The 17,784-nt window shown below is 49.4% G+C and overlaps 1 protein-coding gene across 1 annotated transcript; it reads left to right on the top strand.

Moving 5' to 3' along the window:
* The first annotated feature begins 1,807 nt into the window (after nucleotides 1-1,807).
* C1ql2 (complement C1q like 2) lies at nucleotides 1,808-4,078 on the top strand. The gene is made up of 2 exons (XM_031341025.1): nucleotides 1,808-2,691; nucleotides 3,299-4,078. Exons 1-2 carry the CDS (start codon nucleotides 2,008-2,010, stop codon nucleotides 3,476-3,478), a joined length of 864 nt encoding a protein of 287 aa, XP_031196885.1. The 5' UTR covers nucleotides 1,808-2,007; the 3' UTR covers nucleotides 3,479-4,078.
* Nucleotides 4,079-17,784: the final 13,706 nt, after the last annotated feature.

Here is a 17,784-nt window from a genome sequence, read left to right on the forward strand (position 1 = left end):
TTCAATTCTCTACACCCACATAGCAGCTCACAATTGTCCAAAACTCCAGTTCTAGGGACTCTATCACACAAGCAAGCATGTGAAAGTTTTAAAAATTAATAAGAAAAAAAAGAACAACTTTTAAAAGAAACAAGGGTTTAACACTCCTGGCATCCTGTTTCTCCAAAGGCCTTGCTTTAATTATTATTTCTAGTCCCACTTCGTTTCTCAATTAATTAATTTAGTAGAGGTTTTGTTATTTCTTCCTTTCTCTCTTCTCTTCTCTTCTCTCCTCTCCTCTCCTCTCTTTTCTTTTCTCTTCTCTTCTTTTCTTTCTTTAAGACAGGATTTCTCTGTGTAGCCCTGGCTATCCTGGAACTCACTCTGTATACCAGGCTGGCCTCGAACTCAGAGATCCGCCTGCCTCTGCCTCTCCAGTGCTGGAAAGGCATGTGCCACCACTGCCCTGCATTCCTCTTTTTATTTTGAAAATTGTTCATCCACAGTTACTAAACGTGTTCACATGTCAAGAGCTGACTAGACATGTAAGACGATTCAGCCTTCTGAATAAAATCCAGGCGTGCCCCTCTTCTCCTTACTCCTCTACTTGGAAGTTGGTTACTTTCTGTAGTATGAGAATCCCCCTCTGCTGCCCCCTTCCCGTTTCAAAAAAGAAAAGACTGCAACAGGCAGGCGAGAGTGCTTCTGTTTTTGAATGGATTTTATATGGGAGACAAAGAATAGCCAGTGATCCCTGGGGAAACGTCTGCAGCTAATAGAGTCTGCACTGGGGGTGGATGGGTGGAGCGGCTTTTACAGGCCAGACCGCTCAGTAGGTAAAGGCACTTGTTGCCAAACCTGAGGACCAGTTTGGTATCTGGAGCAGCCCACAAAGTTGGGGAAAGATAACCTAATCCTCTAACCTTCACACAATAGATATATAAAGGCAATGCATTTTTAGAGAGGCCTTCCAAAAGTTGATGGAGGTTTGCTGGAGTCTCCTGTTTCACAATTTGGCGTCCTAAATTTGTGAAGTATCACCAGGAGCAAAACTGTTCTGATTCTGGTCACTCCCGAGGCTTCTAGAAGGTTCTTCCTTCCCACAGCGCTGGAGGCTTAGGCTGTCCTGGTCTTGGGTTGAGATCTGGGCTCATCTAGATAGAGAATGGATTTGGTGACTCCGCCAGGACCTTGCAGGCACCGCATCGTGGCCGCGCGTGGGGTGCCGTGTGCACCCACTGTCTCCGCGCGTGGGTGCCAGAGCTTGGTGGTCTGCGGGAGGCGCGTGTGGGCAAGTGTGGGTGTGTCTGTGGAGCCCCAGCCGGGGGCTGCGTCCCGCTGCTCCCACTTGTGGCTCCTGGGCGCCGCCAGCAGGTACATCTCCGGAGGACGCCGCGGGATGGGAGCTGATGACAGGAGGGCGCCGTCTCCCGAGTGATGGCAGCGCACGCTGCTGCCTAGCCGCCTCCGCCGCTCAGTCCTGATCTTACGTCAGGGTAGCTGAGTACCCCCTCCGCCCGGGAGCAAGCTAGTAGCGGGAGAGCACAGCAGAGCGGAGCAGAGAGTGCGGCAGAGCCGATCCCGCGTCCCGCCGAACCCTGCCAAGCCCCGCCAATCCCAGCAGAGCAGGAGCCAGCGCCGCTGAAGCAACACCGGACGCCGCGCTGGGACCCAGCATTCCCCAGCCGCCACTACCCGGTACCCGCCGGGGCGCCGGGCTCGTCCTGTGAGCCCCTCGCCATGCGTGTTGGGCTCATCGACTCTCCAGATCAGTTCCAGAGCGGTGGCCTCAGGAGCCCGGGTCCGGATACCTCTCGTTGAAAGAGTCGGCTGGCTAAGACAGGGGTCTCCACGTCGGGGACGCGGCGGGGACCTGCGGAGTTGGCGTCCGAACGCATAGAGCGGGGCCACCCGCGCCGCTCCACCATTACCTCCCCAGGCGGCAAGGAGGAGCTGGTGGCGGTCGCCTCCCGGCTGTGGCAGCGGCGGCGGCGCGCCTGCTTGGCGGCCGTCGGCGTGCTTCTGGCCATGGCACTGGGGCTGCTGATCGCGGTGCCCCTGCTGCTGCAGGCGGCGCCGCCCGGAGCGGCTCACTACGAGATGCTGGGCACCTGCCGTATGATCTGTGACCCGTACAGCGTCGCTCCCGCAGGGGGACCCGCGGGCGCCAAGGCTCCACCGCCCGGACCCAGTACCGCTGCCCTGGAAGTTATGCAGGACCTCAGCGCCAACCCCCCGCCTCCGTTTATCCAGGGACCAAAGGGTGATCCGGGGCGACCAGGCAAGCCGGGGCCTCGGGGTCCTCCTGGAGAGCCAGGGCCTCCTGGGCCCAGGGGTCCCCCGGGAGAGAAGGGAGACTCGGGGAGGCCAGGGCTACCCGGACTGCAGTTGACAACCAGCGCGGCCGGTGGCGTTGGAGTGGTGGGTGGCGGAACCGGGGGCGGTGGCGACGCGGAGGGAGAAGTGACCAGTGCTCTGAGCGCCGCCTTCAGCGGTCCCAAGATCGCCTTCTACGTGGGACTCAAGAGCCCCCACGAAGGCTACGAGGTGCTCAAGTTCGACGACGTGGTCACCAATCTTGGGAATCACTACGACCCCACTACCGGCAAGTTCAGCTGCCAGGTGCGGGGCATCTACTTCTTCACGTACCACATCCTCATGCGTGGCGGCGACGGAACGAGCATGTGGGCGGATCTCTGCAAGAACGGGCAGGTCAGTGACTTTCTCCCTCCCTTTCCCGGTCCAACCGAGTCCGCAGACCATTACAGGTGCCCGGAATTCCCGGGAACTAAATACTGTTTCCTGCCACCCCCTCTAGCGCCCCAAGCAAACTCCGGGATGGGATGGGCGCTGGACCACAAACATCATCCCGCTTCCCTGCGCACTATGCTGTCCTTGCCTAAATGCACTGAGATTTTGAGACTGGATCCCGGGTGCACAGTGACCCTGACACCTAAACTAGGTCCCCAGTTCCCTATATAGATTGAGTCCTGGCCTAAAGTGGCTGGGCTCCTAAAAAAAAAAAAAAAACAAAAAAACAGTTTTCTTTATCACTGTGATTGCATGTGGGTCATTCCTTTCCCTCCAGTTTATTCATCTTGGCCTTGACCCCTGGGACCTTTACATACTGGGCATGTGTCCCGGAAGGGCCCCTACCCCCCTTTCCCTGACTCTGCTACCAAGAGAACTTGGAGCGGAGGAGGGAATGTTTACACTGGAGTAGCAGGCAGGGGGCCTGTAAAGGGATGGGCCAGGGAGGCCAGGTTTGGACTCAGGCAGAGGTGCAGGGGCCCACCCACTCTTCTGGTTCGTCCCGCAGGTGCGGGCCAGCGCCATAGCCCAGGACGCGGACCAGAATTATGACTACGCCAGCAACAGCGTGGTACTGCACCTGGATTCGGGCGATGAAGTCTATGTGAAGTTGGACGGCGGGAAAGCTCATGGCGGCAACAACAACAAGTACAGCACGTTCTCGGGCTTTCTCCTGTACCCGGATTAGGGGCCTAGAGGGCGCGAGGCCCGGGTGGCTTCAGGCCACCCCATCCCCATTGGGCGCGTGCGCGGCTCTTTGGTGAATGTCACTCTGCGGCTTCATGACACTTCCTGACATCTCCGTTGGAAAAAGACACATCCCTGCTCTCCTACTTGTCCTGCCTCAGGCCTCAGTGTGTCTAGGATTCACCATGCTGCAGGGAGGCTGTGCCCCTGGTCCCATTGCCCATCCTGGGGAGGGAGAGGGAACACGCAAGTGGGGAGCTGGGCGAGATCCCAGCTCTGGCGGGGTTAGTTGTGGGGCAGCCCAGACTTGAGAAATCTGATTGAACTGGACAGGCAGCCCTAGGGAGCCTAAGGTCTCCCAGCTTGCCTCTTCCTTCCAGTGTCCCCGGGTTAAGGGCTGCAAGACTCACCAGGAAGAAAGACCCAGGTGACCGCTACTCTCTGGGACCTCCCTTTTTGTGACCCGAAATGCCTGTGCAGTTTTTCCTGTCCATCAGCCAAAAGTCCACCCCTAGCAGAATTTCAACAAACAGAAAGTTCACCTTGCCATGCACACTCCATATTCTCCTCTGCCATGCATTAAATTATGTTTTTAGACCACCGACTCCTGTTCTTTTTGTTAACAGGGCCCCTTTACCTGGACTCCAGACATTCCTCCCTGGTCATAAAACCCAGCCAAATGCCCTTTCTCCAGCCAGTACACGGCCCCTGTCACCTGGGATTGACTGAAAAGTGTTTGGGGCTGGGGGTGGGGTCGGGGGAAGTCAGACCAGCATCCTCCTTTGCATCGGAGGCCCTCAGTGGAGGGTGTGGGAGGGAAGAGACTGAGTTAGAGGAAGGTAAGAGAGAGATACACAGCCTGGGCAACTTGGTCCCACCGGACCTGGAAGAGGAGATCAGAAGGCAGAATCTGAGAAACAGAAGACAATCATGAGTTCCTTGTTCGTGGGGACTCTGAGAGTTTGGGGGCTCTAAAAGAGAAGGCCAAAAAGAAGTCCCATCCTGGGCAGAAACTCTCCATTCCCCCAAAAGGCCAACAGCATGCTCAGGGCAGGCCAGCCATGCCCTTGGCTCTCTAAGGAGAGGGTAAACTGAGGTAGATCTGTGCATCTTTCCATCGCTCCTAGTTCAGTGGGAGCACTGTGGAAGGAAGATGGCATTACCCCTCCAGGAAGGATAGATGCTTCGGTTGGTGGGGGGAGGGGCAGTCAGTCCTTCCTTGAGAGAAGCCATAGGGTACTGGGGGAAGCTGTTGGCCTTGTCTCACTGGCTTTCAGTGTCCTGCACACCTAAGTCCGGAAACCGATCCGAAAGGCTTTGGCATCGGTTTTCCTTCTTACCTTTCTGCTTGTTTTATTTGTAAGGACATCCAGTTTTCCCACCCATAGTAAGTTGTCTATACGACAGCCCAGCAGCGACCCGAGCTCTTTCATGTTTCAGCTTTAAATTAAATGAAAAAAAATTTTTTTTGGGACAGATTCTCCCTATGTAGCTCAGGCTGGAGTAGAATTGGCCATTCTCCTGTCTCAGCTTGCTGAGTACTGGGATAGGGGCATGTCATCGCATTACCTGGCTGTACTGAGCCCAGTTTGATTGTTTGAAAGGAATTGTGTTTGTGAGACTATGAGATGGCTCAGCATGTTAAGGCACTTGCCACTAAGCCTAAGGACCCAAGTTCAATGTCCAGAGCCCACAAGGTAGAAGGAGAGAACCAAGTCCACAGGTTGTCCTCTGACCTCCACATCTTAACTGTGGCGACACACGCACACACACATACCCACACTATTTTTAAACATTTGTTGATTTATTGTGTGTGACTTTGTGCATGTGTGTTGTGCGTTGTGTGTGTGTGTGTGTGTGCATGTCTATACAGAGGTAACCCTGGAGTGTGTGTATCTAGGTAAACTGTACACCTGAAAATCGCTGGTGTAGATATAATTGTTCTCACTCCATTGACATTGCACACATTCATGCACTTATGCCAATGTAGTGTGTGAAACGTTCTTGGCTTCATTCTACCCTCAAATAGTGTTGTGTGAGAGGTTGCTGAAAGCTGTTCTTCCCTTTTAGAAGACAATTATGCCTCTCCGTGAACCCCCCTCCCGCCTTAAGTCCTGTCTGCCACCATCTCTCTGTGCTCTCGTTTTATTTGAATAATGTTTTCTAGTCATTCGTTTGAATATAAGCAATGATTATACCTGCATTGAGTCCAAGAATAAAGTGTACAAAGAGAGCTGGAGAAAAAGAAATACTATCAAACTATCATTTCCCAGATACATACACAAACAAAACCTTAATTTCCTACCCTATGCTGTCCCTTCTTATGGTGCATCCCAAACCTGGCTGAGCCCCGCTCCTGCACCCAGGAACAGTCTATGGTTACAAGATGGGGATAACTTTCGGATGCCTTGTTGATTGTATCATCCTGAAATGCGATTAAAACCCAATGCCTGCAACCCAAATGAAGTCTAATTGCTATGGATCTGCAATCCCCATCGGGGCCCTAATCCTTTTTGACTTATTCCTCCCCTTCCTCTGATGAGATGGAGCTTAGACACAAAGCCCTCGGTTTAAATTTCAAAAAATTAAAATTGACATGCAGCAGTGGCCTTCCTGAGAGCCGGCAGGAATTGCTAAGGAGGTGCCACAAACCCAGCTTTAGTCTCTGCATTAAGAAGCAATTTGTACTTCTAACAAAACTCCCCGCCCCTTCCCCTTTGTCAGAAGGGCAGGGGAGCTGCCATGCCCAGGTCTAACTGTTCACAGTCCTTAGACAAATTTGAAGCTGAGATTCGTCTGTCTGCATTCCCCCCTCATCACTGGGCTTCTTGTAATTCTAATCCTGGGGCTGCTGAGAGGCTCTGCCGGAGGTGTCAGCTGCTAAGAGGATGATGGATTGATGAGGGCGCTTTGAGAGGTTCGCCCAGCAGAAGCTGGCCTGAAGTCTCTGTGTCCGCCACTCCCAGGTCCCAGGCTGGCTTCTCCTGGCCAGCTGTAGGCCATATTTGTGGGAACCCTCTGAGAAGATGATAGGTCCAGATGGCAAGCCAGGTCTCCACGATAGCCATCAGAATGGGGTGTTTGTGGGATACAAGAAGACCTTCACCCCAATCATTCATCCTGGTAATCTCTTAAGAATTGCCCTGCTGGGCAGTGGTGGCACACGCCTTTAATCCCAGCAGGTGGATTTCTGAATTCGAGGCCAGCCTGGTCTACAGAGTGAGTTCCAGGACAGCCAGGGCTACACAAAGAAACCCTGTCTCAAAAAAAAAAAAAAAAAAAAAAAAAAAAAAAAAAAAAAAAGGCAAACCAAACCAACTGAACAACCAAACAAAAATAATTGCCCTAGCTTCTTCCCTAGTTGTATTCTTGGGCTAGGAGTATCATACAGTCATAGACAGTAAACATGCAAGGGATTATTTTGTCTGCTCAAAAGCTGGAAAAATCAGGCTTAGAGGAATTCATGACCTGCCCCAAGTCCCCAAACTTTTAGAAGTGCATCTGGGAACTAAGAGGATAGCTCTCTTGGTAAACTGTTTGCCCTACACGTGAGAAGATCTGAATTCCCAGAACTTGTGTAAAATAAATCCAGGCACAGTGGGCCATGACAATAATCCCTGTGTTGGGGAGGGAGACAAGAAGATTCTTGGGATTCAGTGGCCAGTCATCCCAGCAGGTCAGAGCGCACACACACACACACACACACACACACACACGTACAAAGTGCATGTGCACCCATGAACCCACAAAGCCAAGCATGAGAGTGTATGTGCACACATACAGGCACGCACAAAGAAGTGTAGTTGACACTTGAATTCAGACCTCCGGGCTACCATCCAGTGTCTACAGAGGGGGAATGTCGACCTCTCATTCCACAGGCCTCTAATGTAGGAAGTGTCAGACAAGACGACCCTTGTGTGCCTTCTTACCCAGGCCTCCTCCTCCAGGGACCTCCCAGATCCAAAGTCCTCTGAGCTTCAGACCTCACTTTTGGGCCAAGCGTTCTGGCCTTGGGGCCAAGCTGATGACTTAGTAGGGACTTCGGACCCTAGTTCCAAATGCTCAGTTTGGAATCATGTGTCTCTACCACAAGGGACCCACCATAACAGCTCTCCTTTCTCCCTTGGTGGTAGTGAGGAGGGAGTGTCATGCAAGTGCTAGAGAGCTTAGCTGAAGTGGGTGCTGGCTGTGGCTCTGCAGGCAGGTTCCTCTCTGTTCTGAGTGGCTTTGCCAGTGAAAGTGCTCATCTTCAGGACTGCCTGAGTTCAGGAGAGACACGCCTGGCCTGGAAAACTTGGGTCGAGCTCCTGCCATTTGCTTCATCTTTGAGCAGATAACTCTTTTTAGTCTCCAAGACAAAGGCTACCCCACCCCCCTGCTCCCCACACCTAGTGATGATAACACTGTAGAGGCCACATTGCAAGGACTGGTTCCTTTAAATGCCTCTAATCATGTATTCCTATTGGTTAAACATTTTTTTTTTGAGCACACGTATCAAAGTATGTATTTGATGTATGAATAATTTATGTAGACCATCATCAGTCTATACTTTAAAATTTTTCCAGCTTTTGTATTTATATTCATCTGGGGAACTCACATTCAAGTCGGTATCTATATCCTGGCCAGCTAACGAAGTTTGGAAGCAGGTCTCCTTTTCATTGGAACAAATGTAAAAGAGGGTTAATTTGTTATTTTCTCAGTGTTAGGCATAATGGTGTGTTCTCTATGAGTCACAGATAAGCCTGTGCCCTTTAATTCTTGGCAGGCTAGAGCTCTGGTCCTGTTTTAGGTATATTAGTAATTCTTAATTTGCTTCTCTGTCTTTTCATTCAATGAATAATTAAATTCATTAATTTATGTAGCATACAACGTACTGTGTCTCATTATGACATTTTCAGAGACACACGTCATTGTCTTTAGCTCAGGGTCTTCCTATATAGCCCAGAACAGGCCTCAAACTTGAGATCCCCCTGCCTCAGCATTCTTTCTGTGGGGACAATAGACACACCACGCTACGACAGACAGTGTTTCTCCATCTCCTTTATTGTTGTTTCTTTTGAGACAAGCTCTCTTAGACCTCGACTGGTCTTGAACTCACAAAGTTGTTGAGGATGATCTTGAACTCCCGATCCTCCTGGCTACTCCTCCTGAGTGCTTTGCATTACAGCTGCCAATGCCTTATCCTCTTCCTCTTAATATTTGAAATAAATAAAGCTGAAGTGTCTCCAGGCACAGTCCTAGCACTTTGGGGGAGGGGGTTAAGGTAGGAGGATCCTGAATTAGAGGCCAGCTGGGTTAAGCACTGTCTTAGTTTCTCTTCCTGTTGCTGTGATGAAATAGCCTGATAAAAGCACCTCAAGGAGAAAGATTCACTCTGGCTCACAGTAAGGAAGGGCAACAGCGAGGAAGTCTACTAGGAGATTGAAGCAACTGGCACTGTCACATCCATAACCAAGAAGCAGAGCGCAATGGATGCGTGCGGGTTAGTGCCCTGCTCGCCCTTTCTGTTACATACAGTCCAGGATCCTCCGCCCTGGACATGGCTCCACAAAATTAAGGTGGGCCTTTCCATATCAGTTAACCTGAATGAGATAACCCCTAAAGCCATTCTCCGAAGCCCATTTCCCAGGTGATCCTATTGATGTATCAGCTCCACTGCATAGTTGTGGAGACGGAGGCTCAGTGAGCTAAGAGCAAGGGTTGTTAGCGAAGTTCATGTGCCGTCAGAGTCTAAATCCTGCAGAGAATGTTAATAAAGCAGGGAGCTGAGACCTTCAGAAGACAAACCAGAGTTAAAGAGCATGTGCAACTGGCAAAGCGCTTCCTATGCAGGCCAGAGGACCTGAGTTCAATTCCCCAAACCCATGTTTAAAGAAAAGAGAAAAAAAAAAAAAGCTGGGTGTGGTGGTCTGTGCTCGTAATCCCAGCACTGGTGGGTAGAGATGGGCATAACCATGAGATTTGGTGGAGAGGCTGCAAGTTCTAGGCTAGGGAGAGTGTCTGATTCGAAAACCAAACAAGGTGGGGAGCTCATAAGGAAAGGCACCACCAAAGGCTGACCTCTGACCTCCACAAGCACATGCACACATATCCATGGGCACATACATGGTCATATGTAAAATACACCCAAGTAAGCAAATCACTATGAGGGCGCATTTCGGTAAATGCACTGTGCAGATGACACCAAAGTCACCAGTCTCATGGGGTCCAGGGAGTGGGTGCTGGCTCACTTCTAATCCTGATAACCAGTCTGTTTTCAGGACTCTGGCCCTATCTGCTGTCCCACATAGCAGCTATACTGCTTCCTCTATCTGAAACTTTTCCTCTGGGTATGGCTCACTCCATGTCTTAGTTAGGGTTTTACTGCTGTGAACAGAGGCCATGACTAATGCAAGTCTTATAAAGGGCAACATTTAGTTGGGGCTGGCTTACAGGTTCAGAGATTCAGTCCATTATCATCAAGGTGGGCAGGCATGGTGCAGGAGGAGCTGAGAGTTCTCTGTCTTCATCTGAAGGCTGTTAGCAGATATTCACTTCCAGGCAGTTAGGACTAGGGTATTAAAGCCCGCACCCACAGTAACACACCTACTCCAACAAGGCCACACTTCCTAATAGTGCCACTCCCCGGGCCCAAGCATCGGCAAACTGCCACACTCCTTGAAGGCTCCGCTTGTAGCCACTTCCAGGTTCTGCAACCTACGGCTGCACAGAGATTCTTACTCTTGGGTCCAGACAGCTCTGAACTTCCTGGCTAAAATGCTTATTACAGGGCTATGATCGCTTGTGAGGCTATCTGAGTTCTTTGTGGACTGTATGCTTCACAAGGTAAGACCCTGTGTCCCTAAAAATGAGACGACCATGGACTGACTTCAGTCTCTCCCACTTAAAATGGCCTCTGGTCCTAGTGAGTGATCCACCAACACTTGTACAGTGATTAGATGGATAGACAGGAGGTGAGTAGATGGGTGGACAGATAGGTTGGTGGGTAGACGGTTGGGTGGGGAGTGGATGGCTGAATGAAGGCATCAATGAGGATCCAAAAGAGGTAACTCTTAGAGGGATTTCTATGTGGGTGTATAGTATGTATGTATATATGTACGTATGTACGTATGTACGTATGTACGTATGTATGTATGTATGTATGTATAGAGTCTCACATGGCCCAGGCTGGACTGGAATTTGTCTTGTAGAGAAGGATGACCTAGAACTCACAAATCTCCCAAGCTCTGTGATTACAGGTATGAACCACCACACCCAGCTTATTGATTTAATTTTGGGGACAGGGTCTTCTGTAATGTGGGCTGTCATGAGGCTCAGGCCCATCCTGCCCCAGCCTTCTGAGTCCTGGGATGACAGGCATGTCTCACCATGCCTGCTTCTGGACTGTGATTTTCCAATGGGATCAGATGAGGCAATGTTCTGAAAAGATGGGGTGCTGCCTACCTTAAGACTTCTGTGTGCAAGGTTGGGTGATTACAACGTCGTGTACACTGTTACAGTCTGCAGGACCATGGCTGTGACTAGGGACTGCCAGGACCTTCCAGTCCAAGTGAAAGCTTGGTCATTGTCACACTGAGCCCCCTGGGCAGTGCAGCTCCCTCTGCCTGGACCACCTTCTGTATTCTGGGGCTCCTTGGAAGATGATGGCTTCCTTTCTAGTGTAGCTCCCTCACTTGACGCTCTGCTGTCGCAATGCTTTTATTCTCTCCAAATGGAAAACATCTTTTGAAAACCGTTGGCATAATACACACTTTTAAAAAGATGTAAACCATATAGGCGGATATAAACGGAAAGTAAAAAAAAAAAATTCCTCTTCCTTTTCTTTGATTCCTCTCCCAAAGATAATTTCAGTAATAGCGCAGTGGTTTGCATTCTTCTAGAACTTTCTAAAACACACATAGACGTGGATTTGCACACAACTTACCAGCCGTGCTTGGCGCACCCTCTTCCCCCAAGGAGTAGCTAGAGCAACTCTGTTTTTTAAATGTGCGTTCATGAACATGTTCATGTGAGTGTGTGTGTGCATGCATGCATGTACGTGGATGTATATGTCCAGTGTACATTCCTCAATCTCTGCCTTTGTCTTCTTTTTCTTTTCTTTCTTTCTTTTTTTTTATTGTGTTGTGGTATGTATTGAAGCCCATGTGTGTCATGATGCACACTTGGAGACAAGAAGACAACCTCGGGTATCAGATTTCATCTTCCACTTTGTTTGAGACAGGGTCTCTTGTTATTCACTGCAGTGTTCCCCAGGCTGGCTTCCAGGGATTCTCCCATCTCTGCCTCCAAGCTCACTACCAGAGCACTGAGATTGCAGGTGCATGCTACCACACTGGGCCTGTGTGTGGGTTCAGGGGAATCGTGATTCAGGTCCACATTGCTTGCACCCACTGAGCCACTTCCCAAGCTCTGAACCTTCTTTCTTCCTTCTTTCCTTCCTTCCTTCCTTCCTTCCTTCCTTCCTTCCTTTCTTTCTCTTTCTTTCTTTCTTCCTTTCTTTCTTTCTTTCTTTCTTTCTTTCTTTCTTTCTTTCTTTCTTTCTTTCCTTTCTTTTCTTTTTCTTCCAAGACAGAGTTTCTCTGCACAGCCCTGGCCATCTGGAACTTGATCTGTAGACCATGCTGGCCTGAACTCACAGATATCCACCTGCCTCTGACTCCCAATTGTTTGGATTAAAGGGTTGTGTCACCATCACCCGGTTCACACTTATTTCTTAAGGCAAGGTCTTTTAATGAATTTGGAGCTTATGAATTGGGGTGGACTGGTTGGTCAGTGAGCTTCAGGAATCTGCCTCTGCCTCTCAAGTACTGGGATTACAAACACACGCAGGTAGGTGTGGAAGCCCAGCATTGATACCAGTTGTCTTTCCTGGTCTCTCCCATTTTATTTATCGAGGCAGGACCTTTTGCTGAGCTTGGAGTTTGCCAATTCCAGTTTAGCTCTTCAGCTTGCTCTGGGGATGCCTGTCTGTCTGCTCATAGGCTATATTTTCCCTTTATCCCATTCTTGAGACAAGGTCTCTCTGTGTATCCCAGGCTGCCCTTGAACCCACAGTTTTGCATTAACCCCTTCATTCTCTTACAGCATATACAACCACACCCAACCAGAGCTGTCCTTTTGTTTTGCATGTGTGTGCATATGTGTGCGAGCATGTCACACATGTCCCAGTGATTGGATTTCAAGCATGCACTACTTGGCTTCTTTTGATGTGGGCTCTGCACATCAAACTCAAATCCAGATGCTTGCAAGGTAAGCTCTTTATCTCCCTGAGCCATCCCTTCAGCCCAAGCTCCCCTTCTTGGTGTATCTACTTGTTCAAGTGGGACTTCACTGGGCTTGGCAACCTAAGTCCCTCCCTTCAGGTGGAGGTGATGCTGGTAAGGCCACTGTTTCATGGACACGAAGAAGGCAGAACTCAGTCATCTCCTACCTAACTCTTGATGGCTTGCCCAGGTCCCCAGGCCTGAGGTCTGGAGAATTGCCCCTTCCTTCTCTCTCATCCTGCAGTTCCCATGTTCAGAACTGGAAACGGATGCATTCTCCTACCCACAGCACCTGGGACCAAGGGAGGTGTGTGTGTGTGTATGTGTGTGTGTGTGTGTGTGTGTGTGTGTGTGTGTGTGTGAGAGAGAGAGAGAGAGAGAGAGAGAGAGAGAGAGAGAGAGAGAGAGGGAGAGAGAGAGAGAGAGAACAGGATGGTCTGCCTAATGTCTGGTAGCTGGAGGGCAGCAGGCACCAGGGTTCTAGAACATCAGGACTTCTGATGTGTCTCCAGCAATCAAACTGAGCAGTGGACAGCAATGGGATGTCCCAAAATAGCCTGGCCCTTTGAAAACAACCAGGTCAGAAGGCAGAGGAGAGCCAGGAGGGAAAGAGCAGTTGGAAACCCTTTGGGTTTGATTGAGACAATCCTTCTATCTGTGTTAATTAGTTTAACCTCAACAATGGAGGAAGCTGAGCCTCAGCAAGGGAAATAAATGTCTGAAAGGTTGAAACAGAAGCGAGAAGTCCTGTGATGTTCCTAAGGTCACACAACCAAGAAACTCTAGAGTTCGGAACCTGAGGACACCTGACTTCAGAAGATCCACTTCCTGCCACCCAAACCCCCCATCTTTCCTCCCATCTACTGGCCTTTTGATACCTATCACTTAATCTATCTGGGTCATGATTTTTTTTTGGGAGGGGGCAGGGTTTCTCTGTATAGCCTTGGCTATCCTGGAACTCACTCTGTAGACCAGGCTGGTCTCGAACTCAGAAATCCACCTGCCTCTGCCTCCCAAGTGCTGGGATTAAAGGTGCGTGCCACCACCACCCGGCGGGTCATGATTTTAAAGATTTATTGTTATGTGTGGCTATATGTGTCAAGGCACACATATGGATGTCAGAAAATATTACAGAATTGTTTCCCTCCTTTTGCTTCAAAATTTTTATTGTGTTGTATTTATTTATTGACATGCATATGTACATTTATGTATGTGAAGCATGGCATGCACATGGAGGTCAAAGGACAACTTGTGGGGATCAGGTCTCTTTTGACATGTGTAAACTTGGGTCATCTGTGACAAGGGCCTTTACCCACTGGGCCATCTCGCTGGCCTTCTCCTTCCATTTTTAAATGGTTCCAGGGGTTGGTTGCAGGCCAACAGGTTTGCATGGCAAGCACCTTGCTGAGCTGTCTTGCCAATCATAGTCTCCTCTTCTAGAGTGTGCCACCTAACGTATGTGACCATTGCAAAATGGGACTGAGACTTCGTGTTCCATAGCATTTGGCATTCAAACACTTATTTTAAGAAAAAGAATTCCTGTGGGGGCTGGAGAAATGGCTTGGTCATGACGTGCTTGCCTTGTAAGCATAAGGACCTGAGTTTGAGTCTCGGAATCCACCGGGAAAAAGACAGATGTAGTGGTGTTACATTTGTGATCCCAGATGTGGTGGTGATACATTTGTGATTCCAGATGTGGTGGTGTTACATTTGTGATCCCAGATGTGGTGGTGATACATTTGTGATCCCAGATGTGGTGATGATACATTTGTGATTCCAGATGTGGTGGTGATACATTTGTGATCCCAGATGTGGTGGTGATACATTTGTGATTCCAGATGTGGTGAGGATACATTTGTGATTCCAGATGTGGTGGTGATACATTTGTGATCCCAGATGTGGTGGTGATACATTTGTGATCCCAGATGTGGTGGTGTTACATTTGTGATTCCAGATGTGGTAGTGATACATTTGTGATCCCAGATGTGGTGGTGATACATTTGTGATTCCAGATGTGGTGAGGATACATTTGTGATCCCAGCACCTGGGAGGCTGAGACAAGTGCATCCCTAGAGCTTGATGTCAAGCCAGCTTAGACTAATTGGCAAGCTCCAAGCCAGCGAGAGACCCCGTCTCAAAGCAAAAGGTGGTGGTCCCTTAGAAATGACATCCCAAACTGTCCTTTGCTTTCCATATATACACTTAATCAGACACTCATACGGGAGTCACTTTCTGCTCAGTATCCCCCCTCCCCAGGTACTTTTGTAATCAATTTATGTTTGGTAAGTCCTGATTATGGTCTGTGAACTAGAATTCAACATGAGTCTTACCACAGACTACCTATGCAGTACTCGAGCAAATGCCTGAACTTGCTGAACCTTGCTTTTTCCCCATCTGTAAGACAGAAGACAGGGCTTGTGTCCCTCTGGGTGAGCGCTTGGGAGGATCATGAGGTGTCAGAACACAGTAGAAGGTACAGAATAAGCATTTGAGACCCACGATAGTTGGTATTCTTGTTAAAACAATGACTAGACATTATGCTGTCCTCTGATGAGTCAAAACATGTCTAAAATTATCAAACCAAGGCCACTAGAGTGAGACAAGAATGGATTTCAGTCTTAACAACATATCTCTGTGTTGGGCGCCACCAAGAACATTTATTTCCAGACATTACCACAATCCTTCACTAGTCCCGTGAGTTAAAGATAATGGTGACAGTCAGCCTTAAGTGTCAACTTGACACAACCTAGAATTACTTAGGAAGAGTAGCAATGAGTGGCTGTCTACACGGGGTTGGCCTATAGGCATGTCTGTAGGAATTGTCTTAATTTAACTAAATTGTTATGTGGGGCTACTCAGCCCGCTCTGGGCAGTGGCATTCCCTAGTGTACTGGCTCATTTTATGTCAACTTGACACAAGCTAGAATCATCAGAGAGGAAGAGGAAGGAGACAGCTGCAAGGCAATTTTTGAATAAGTGGTCAGTTGGGGAGGGCCCAGCCCATTGTGGGTAGTTTCATCCCTGGGCTGGTGGTCTTGTGTTCTATAAGAAAGTAGGTTGAGCAAGCCAGGGGAAGGAAGCCAGTAAGCAGCACCCATCCGTGGCCTCTGCATCAGCCCCTGCCTCCAGGATCCTGCCTGTCCTGACTTCTTGTAATAACGAAGAGCAATAGGGAAGTGCAAGCCAAATCAACCCTTTTCTCCCTAACTTGCTTTTGATCATGGTGTTTCATCGAAGCAATAGAAACCCTAAGTAAGACACCTAGGCTGGAAGTCTTCCTAAGAGAGGAAATCTGGCTGAGTGTAAGCAAACACGCAGATGAGCACGGATTGCGTTCATTTCTCTCTGCTTCTGACTGTGGGTCTGGCATGACTAAGATCCCTGCCCTGGTCTTCCCACAGCAGTGGACTGTAACCTAGGACAGTGAATGGAAATAAACCCTTTCTGAGATCCCTGCCCTGGTCTCCCCACAGCGATGGACTATAACCTGGGACTGTGAACGGAAATAAACCCTTTCTCCCCTAAGTTGCCTTTTCCAAGCTGTTTTTATCACAGCAACAGAAGTGATATTAGAACAAGCTTATTACTCACTTTCCTGTTACCCTGATAGAATACCCCGACACAAAGCAATGTGCTTGGACTCATAGCCCCATGGGAGATGCAGTCCGTCGTGGTAGAGAAGGCGTTACCACAGGAACATGAGCGAGACGGAGAAAGTGGGTCACAGCCTCACCTCCAGTGACCTACTTCCTCTAGTAAGGTCTCATCTCCTCAACGATCCGTAACTTCCAAGCAGTGTCAGAGGCTGGGGACCAAGTAGGCACACACTTGAGCCAGTGGAGGGAGGGCTTTTCATATTCCATCCCTCACACGTGCATCTACTGCAGAGATACAGGGCAGCCATTGTTGTTTTGTATATTCAAGTCAGAATTCACCCTGGAACCCTTCTCACTATTCATGCCTTGTCCTCCAGAGAGGATGGGGTAGTGGCAAGCTTTGCCTCTCAATGGGTGAAAACTGGGGCACGTACACAACTCAGGACCACAATACAGATCTTGATTTGGGGGATGGGGTGCAATGTCTAGGTGACTCCAGGCTAATAAACCCCTGTGCAATTGGGCCTGGATCCGGTTAGGTTACTAAGTCTTAAGTCTCTGCTACATGAATATGCAAATGCCCATTGACAGCTCTGCTCCAGTTCAACCTGCTTTCAAATTGATGAACACAGCCTGGGCCTCTCACCATGCATAACAAGGCTACCTGCTAATCCCCCTAAAGCTCCCAAGGCTAGAGGTTGTGAAGGGTCAGCACAACCTATTCCAGCAAGTGCATTGAGGGCATGTATTCCAGGCTAAGCTTCATTCAAGACCTGCTCATTCTGGGGGATCAATATGGCCCTTGGAAAGCTCTGAACGGCTTGCTGCTTCTCTCCCTAGCTTCAAGACACAAGCAGTGCAGGAGACCCAGGTCCTGTTCAAGGGCACAGAATATTCTGGAGTCTGAAAGCTGGTTTGGCAAGCAAAGGCTTCATTCAAAAACCTGTTGTCTTGGACTGGGATATAGCTCATTTGATAGAGTGTTGCCTAGCATGCTTGAAGTCCTAAGTTCAAATCCCAGCACTGCATAAACTGGGCTCAGTGTTGTAATCCCAGCACTTAGGAGCTAGTGATAAGATAATCCATTTAGGAGGAGTTCAGGGTTTTTCCTGGGTAGTTTTATGTCAGTTTGACACAAGCTAGTCATCTGAGAGGAGGGAACCTCAGCTGGGAAAATGTCTCCTTAAGATCGGGCTCTAGGTAAGCTTGTAGGACATTTTCTTAATTAGTGATGAATGGAGAGGGCCTAGCCCATTGTGGGTGGTGTGATCCTTGGGCTGGTGGTCCAGGGTTCGATGAGAAAGTAGACTGAGCAAGCCAGGGGAAGCAAGGAGGTAAGCAGCACCCCTCCATGGCCTCTGCATCAGCTCCTGCCTCCAGGTCCCTGCCCTGGCTGGACTTCTGCTGGGATTGCCTTTGATGATGAACTGTGATGTGGAAGAGCAGGC

Source organism: Mastomys coucha, unplaced genomic scaffold (assembly GCF_008632895.1).
Source record: "Mastomys coucha isolate ucsf_1 unplaced genomic scaffold, UCSF_Mcou_1 pScaffold1, whole genome shotgun sequence".
Classification (NCBI taxonomy): Eukaryota; Metazoa; Chordata; class Mammalia; order Rodentia; family Muridae; genus Mastomys; species Mastomys coucha.